The following is a 7,379-nucleotide window of genomic DNA, read 5'->3' as shown; positions in this document are numbered from 1 at the left end:
ATATATATATATATATATATATATATATATATATATATATATATATATATATACATAGACACAATTCAATTAGAAAAACGCTTGTTAATTAGCGCAGTGCGACTCGATTAAATATTTGAAGGATCGTTGAGAATTCTAATCACAACTCACACACCGATGCACGTGCTTTGCGTCGCGACATGTGTTGTTCACCGGCTCGAGGCGTAATGATGAAAAAGTATTCGAATATCCGTTTTGTAAAATACGACAGTAATAACTATTTAAAGCGTCAAAGGATAATAGCTTTACCTTAAGATTCTCCATCGATCCTTTAAGTTCGGTGGAATTTGAACGGTAGAATATAAATGCATTTCTACACGAATAATCAACTGTAAACGTTAACTTATAAATTTTTTATATTAGGAATTGAAAGGAGGCAGATCCTTCCAGAAACTAGGTTTCACCGATCTCAATTTGGCCGAATTCGCAGGAGCTGGCCTTTGTCGAAGAAGGTGTCTCTTGGAAGGCTACGATGCGAGACATCGTCAAGATAACTCTATGTTACGCGTAGCTATCAAGATGAACATGCTTTCCGGAGATATCCTGTTTAAAGTGTAAGACTTATTTATTTATCTATAAAACGACGCTACAGTTGCAATTCTTTTACATACTCAATTACACAGTGTCAGCGATATTTTTTGTTACTTTGATATTAACTTTTGATTCTATCGACTCACGAGTCTGATTCACAAGATTTCAAGTTTTTTAGAATAACATTTCTTTCCATCACATTCTATACGCATATACAAAATGTCAGAAACATATATATATATATATATATATATTCAAATTTTTTAAATATATATGACACATACCTCTAAAATACATTACGATCAACAATTAAAGGACTACTTTTCTCGTTCACGATGAAAAAATAAAATTCAACGGGCTATAACTTTGGAATAAATAAAAATAACGAGATGGTCCATTTTACAAATTAAAGTTTCTAGTTTTTACAAATATTATTGAATATAACATTTAGTTGATTTGTACTATATTATATAAATATAAAATGAAATGTTAAAATTTTTAAAAAAATTTGTTGAGTTGTAACGCTTAAATGAAAAATCACAGACAAATGGAATTTATACGGCTTGAAAGGGTGAATTTTCTTCTTTATTTTGCGCACATATAGATTGTTCTTTTTCACGGACTTGTTTAATGTTGAAACAAAAATGGCGCTTTGATTTTAATTATTCACAGTGGGCGAAGGAAACAATATTCGTCAAGCAATGAAAAAAAGCTTAAACTTGTATTTTCAAGGTGCATTTATCAAATTTTTAATAACAATTTTCTCACAGTATGGAAACTTTACCGAGAAAAATTAAGTTAAATTTGTATAGTCGCCATTTTTTACTTAACTCGATGTGTCTTGCCCATAAACGATATTAACATTATAAATTTAATATGCCTGAAAAATAGAAGCTTCAAGCTTTGAAACCCTTATCGAACCACTTCTCTATTATCATTTCTCTATCATCATTTTTACAGAAATTATAGCCCATTGAATTCTGCATATATTTGAATATAAAGGAAAAAATTTATTAGAGTTAAGTGTCTATCACTACTTTGATTGGTTGATGTGTACGGTGGCGGCTCGTAACGGAGACTTTGGAACTAACTTGTAAAAATAACGGGTCTAATGATCGTACTACAATCCTGATTTAGACCCTTTATTCTCAATAGCAAATAAAGGGTCGAGAATGTATAGACCTTTCATTAGACCCGTTATTAGATAGTTTCGAAGTTCCCGCTACGAGCCGTCACCGTTCACATCGAGCAATTGAGGTAGCGATAGACTTAAGAATGGGTCAAATATATTTTTCCCTTGTACTGAACATATGCAAAATTTAACAGGTTATAATTTCCGCAAAAATAACGATAAGGAAGTGGTTCGAAAAGCATTTCAAAGCTTAAAGTTTCTATTTTTAAGCATATTAAATGTATAACATTAATATCGTTTATCGGCAAGACACATTGAGTTAAATAAAAAGTGCACAAATTCAACTTCATTTTTCAGTTAAATTTCTACACTGTTGTAAAAAATTGTTTGAAAACTCTATAAATGCACCTTAGAAAAAGAAGTTTAAGTTTTTTTTTTCGTTGCTTGGCGAACATTGTACGTTGTTTCCTTCATCCACTATGTAAGTAATTAAATTCAAAGTGCCGTAAAAAACGATCGACATTCTAGGCTCTTTATAAATTTAGCATGTTTGAAAAGTAGAAACTTTAAGCTTTGAAACGCTTTTAGAATCACTTCTCTATCGTAATTTTTGCGGAAATTATAGCCTGTTGAATTCTGCATATGTTTCAATGCACTTCAACATTTGAAGTTTGCTTCAATATTAAACAATTCCGTGAAAAAAAAAACACCACAATCTACTTGTGAATTCACCCTTTCAAGTATAAACCCGTATTTGTTTGTAATTTTTCATTTAAACGTTGCAACTCGACAAACTTTGTTAAAAAATTTGATATTTAGTGAATCCGTATTTATGTACTATAGTAAAAATCAGCTAAACGTTATATTCAACGTTATATACATAAAAACTAGAAATTTTAATTTGTAAAGTGCTCGCTGGACTATCTCGTTATCTTTATTTATTCCACAAAGTTACACCCCGTTGAATTTTATTTTTTTTTATCGTGAGCGAGAAAAGTAATTCTTTATTCATAGTGTGTATAAAAAAAATTAATTCCATATAATAAAAGTAATGTTGAAACAAAACTGCTTATTGTGTAAGAATTTTCTTTTCAACATATTTTTTGTTTCTATATTTTTTTTTCTGCACGTTTCTGCGCTTGTATTATTCCCCCATTAGTAGAGACGTACATTTTTATATCGAAGGACTCTACCACCTCATAAGATACGGATTCCTCTTGATTAATGGATCAATTATCTCTTCAGCCCTTCGCCGTCGTTGAAGCAAACGCAACTGGCAGTGCCTGGTGTACAGGGTGTACCTGGCGTCACCGGCGACGAGGTGACGACATCTGAGAGATGCAGTAACCGTGAGGATTACGTGTCTACCGGTTCGCTAGCAGGAAGTATAGCCAGCGCCAGCAGCGGTTTCGGTAGTCTTCCCAAAAAGAGACCCGCACTCTTCACCTCCGGTAAACACCTTCAGCTTAGCATTTTCTATAATTATGAATACAAAATCGTACATATAAATAAAGTAAAAAAAAAACCAATAGTGGATTTGAGTCGCGGAGAGAAAACTCTTCCAACTTTGCAGGGTAAAAATAATAAAAACGATTGTATATGATGCAGAACTTCTTAGTGGAACGGAGACGTACGATCCAATGACCCTCAGCGAGATCGTGCCGTCGGCAGTTCCGGTAGAGGCTCTGGTGGAAGCGCACACGGAGTCGGGACATTCGCGCAATAGCAGTAATACGAGTCAACTTAGCAAGGGATCCGGCTACGGTTCTCTCAATTCACACAGCCAGCACAGCAGACAGAGCAGTAGCGGTGACAGTGGTCACATTAGGTAAGGCATGTCGCACACCTGGATGCGACAACACGTGCATCTGCGAACGGTCTCGAGATCTTTCGCGCTACTTGCTACGCATCTGCAAACTAGCGACTACTCAGGATAATTTGCACCGCGAGGATTCATAATTTTACATCGAGGATGTCCAGAGTCCTCTTCATTTTAACAAAGACGACTTGAGAGTTTGCGTTGCTTTTCGTATCTAATGTCGAGCCAACACTTTAATACTTCTGTCGCGATACTCCACACGCGCACGGTACGCCACATACTTTCCAATATATATATATATATATATATATATATATATATATAGCTTTAAATAATAATACTAATATACCTTTAGTATACTTTTATGATAACAGCAGCGAGCATGAGTTAAGAAGCGGAAAGTTACACAAAGGGACGCGATTGTTGATTGCAACAAGCGTACATACTACTGTCTGACGATAGATATATCCTGTCCGTAATTTTTGTTGTTACACAACTAACTCTTCTCTTGGACTTTTATGCACACAAGACATTTGGCTTTATTAACGAAATATCATATCACGCTACATCTTGCTTCGAATATTATCACGATTATTCGTTATCTTTGTCTCAACGCGAGGGAAAGATATTCCATCTTTTTTGAATCGTACCATTAGTACAATCTAGAAGATTTGCTTGTTGACGAACTCGTGTGTATCCTTCGACGACTAACTCATTTCATTCTTGAATTAACACGTCGAATTATGTATCTAGCGATATCGTTGTTTTAAGAACTTGTGCTCCAAGGAGTCACACTAATGAGAGAGCGAATGAATAACGCGAGAAAACCTTTTGTTTCTGCTCCAGCCTCAAGCGATCTCTTCATTCTCAATCCCTCGACTGTAACTACGAGACTCTGGACTCTCTATCTTTTTTTTACTACTTTACGTACGTCTCCCTCTACTTTATATTCTATCTTTCTATATATGAGTTTATGATTTTTGCATGCTTGTACATTTGTGTTGTGATCTTTATAGGTCACCTTCCTGGCCGGTATGGGCACCACGAATCCCGAACTCCTACCAGAATCCACCCGCACAACCGTTTGCCTGTCAATCCGACACCTCTGTCGAGCCCCTATCGCCACACCCGTCCTCCCTGTCGCACATGATCACCAGAACTCGGTTCTGGTCGACGTCGAGCCCGCTCTCCTCGCGTTGTCGTCCGAGCAACGCGCAAGACTCGACGACGAGCGACATTGCGGAGAACGTCCACTCGGTCGGGAAGCAGCAGCAGCAGCAGCAGCAGCAGCAGCCGCTCTGCGCTCGGAACGGTTTCTCGAGCGATGTTTCACGGCCGAGCGATTGTCGCGATCACGCCAACGACGAGCTCGTCGCCACCTTGGTGGCACCCGGAGTCTTCAGAGTACCCGACGTGCCGCGACACGCGCGCAAGAATTACGAGAGAAACGAGGCGCGTAACGAACGTAACGCGACAAACGAGCACGAGGATAACGTCTCGATCGGTCCGACCGCGAAGTCGCGAATCAGTCACGCGGGTTGGCGTGGCATGTCCAAGACCTGCGACTGTATTGAAAAGAGTAAAACGAGCCCGGTCTTGCGACTGATCGATCAGGCCAGAGCCGTGTCTTCTCCCGATCCTCTCCATAGGCCCGACAATCAAAGAGCCTCACTACGTTCCGCGACGACAGCCCAGACCCTCAGGTAGGTTTCACTTGTCAGCGAGTTTTCAATTTCGCGATACTCCGCGAGAGATCTCGAGGAACCTCGCTTTCTCTCTCTCTCTCTCTCTCTCTCTCTGTCCTTCCATCCCTTCTTCCTTCTACGACGTCTTTGTCTTCCCATGTATCTTTCCATTTTACAACCGTCGAGACGATTTTATTACGCGTCGCTCCATCTCGAACTGTTAAGATCTTCCCGATCGCGCGTATCGATTGTCCAAAGAGGAGATATTTCTCGCGAACGTTTATATTATGACGCAATCTTGATTACAGCAGGAGGTACGTTACGTTTTATCCTCGCATCAAATTGTCATTATTCGAAGGTGAGGTCATCTCACTTACAAATCGTTAGCAGCGATTGTATGTCCGAACTGCGTAATTGCTGTTTCTATCGTGACGAGCCAGCGAATGCTCGAAGAAGCGATAACGATAGCGGCGATTCTCTTCCGTGTGTGCAGCTCGTTTTCTAAAACCTAAAGTACATCTCGACTTATCGTTTGATTTTAAGCTATAATTACTTTTCATTCAAATTATCAACCTTCTACGCTTGTCTACTATCTAATTCATCACTCTCGTTTGTATCACTTGTTTCTTTGGTGTTTTGTTAATTTTGGTTTGACATTTTTTTATTTCTTGTTCTTTGGGAGTAGAACGATGCTTGAGACGAAATAAACAATTGTAATCCCCAATAGCGAAAATTGCGAATCACAGGCCCGTTAAATGCTCGCTTGCGTGTCATTGATTCACTTAAATCTACCACACAGATGTTAACGGTGCATCATGTAATCATATTTGACTTGCTCGATAATGTTGGATCGAAGAAATATATGTCGTTAATGGCTGTCCAGATGTGCCGATACGAACGTTCTCTCTTTCATTCTCCATAATCTGTCGAAAAATTGCTGTGTGGTGATCTTTAAAATATCGGCTTATTGTCTCATTATCTCCATCTATATCACATATCCGCAGATGCAAACTATCACGGCGATGTACGAGACTCGTTCAAGTAGACCCTTAACTATTACGGTGAAGACAAACCTTATCTTTTTTTCGTTGTGGCTATTTCGCGAAATGTCAGCAGGGACAACAAAAGTGTAAATTTTAAGCAGAGGTAATAGAAAAATAATGATATAAATTTCCAACTTGTTGCTATAATTATGTTTTAATTTGAAATTATTGTTCGAATTTCCTGACACATCACGGAAATAAACGTAAAACGCAGCGTAGTTTACGATTGGAGTCTACAATTTTGTCGCGTCATCCATGTCGAGACCGTTCAAGTTAAGGGTCGATTGCCTATATGTGCGCAAATCGAAAAATATATAACAGGGAAAATGTGGCAAACGCGGCAGCTATGCTTCCAGTTTGGATGGCTTTGTGAATCCTTGCAGGGGTATTGGCGGAGGTCACCGCAAGTTGCTGGACGGGACGGGGGGCAAGCTAGCTACGGTCGCCACCAGTCCAGCGGACTCCGAGGAGTCCTCGTTAGGGGTACCGGAAGTCGCTCCACCGAGCTCGCAGCATCGAAACAGCATTACCCCACCGTCAGTCCATGCTTTCGTCTTACGTATACCCTCTCCTTGTGCTACGTCTCGCTTTTCCTCACGCAATCATCGCGTAACAGAGTGGCTTACATTCTTGCGCGATACAAACAACACGCTCACAATGCGCGCCGTGCAGAACGTAATGCGCAAAAATATTCCACGCGAGAGACGAGCAGGAATTATCGTTTGTCTTAATTGCACGGCGGGATGAAAGTGTGATGAAGCGAACGGCTGGCCGGTCGGAATTCCCAAGAACGAACGAACGAACGAACTTTAATGAGGCTTAAGTGCTCTCCACGCTCGCTCTTGCTGGCTGCACGGTACGCTAGCGAGTTACGGGGAAACCTAATTTCACCACACATAGTCACACTTAGGATGAGCGATTTGAATTTTGCGACAACTGCGTGCTACATCCGCGCCGTCGTTCGCCGGTGAAAAGCGGCATCCTCCAGGCAACAAAGACGTTGTTAATTCAAATTGGTCTATCACTTTCCGGAAGTCGCTCCGCCCGAGCTAATGGTCCGGCAGGAGCGACGCTAATGTCCTGCCGCTCTCTCTCTCTCTCTCTCTCTCTCTCTCTCTCTCTCTCTCTCT

The 7,379-nt window shown here is 39.9% G+C and overlaps 1 protein-coding gene across 8 annotated transcripts in view; it reads left to right on the top strand.

Moving 5' to 3' along the window:
* The window catches only part of LOC116846929 (protein FAM102B), a 55,640-nt gene that overhangs the window by 41,872 nt on the left and 6,389 nt on the right, over positions 1–7,379 (top strand). For 6 of the 8 annotated variants that reach the window (XM_032821336.1, XM_032821345.1, XM_032821386.1 and 3 more), the window contains 6 exons: positions 403–593; positions 2,948–3,153; positions 3,311–3,530; positions 4,368–4,448; positions 4,538–5,224; positions 6,633–6,785. In XM_032821336.1, coding sequence (XP_032677227.1) covers positions 403–593; positions 2,948–3,153; positions 3,311–3,530; positions 4,368–4,448; positions 4,538–5,224; positions 6,633–6,785 — 1,538 coding nt within the window. The remainder of the gene's footprint in view (positions 1–402; positions 594–2,947; positions 3,154–3,310; positions 3,531–4,367; positions 4,449–4,537; positions 5,225–6,632; positions 6,786–7,379) is intronic. The other 2 variants (XM_032821394.1, XM_032821403.1) reach the window with 2 other exon arrangements.

Source organism: Odontomachus brunneus, unplaced genomic scaffold, assembly GCF_010583005.1.
Source record: "Odontomachus brunneus isolate Ranch 3 - 2012 unplaced genomic scaffold, Obru_v1 Obru_scaffold_004, whole genome shotgun sequence".
NCBI lineage: Eukaryota > Metazoa > Arthropoda > Insecta > Hymenoptera > Formicidae > Odontomachus > Odontomachus brunneus.
This window is presented reverse-complemented; position numbering and strand designations above follow the sequence as displayed.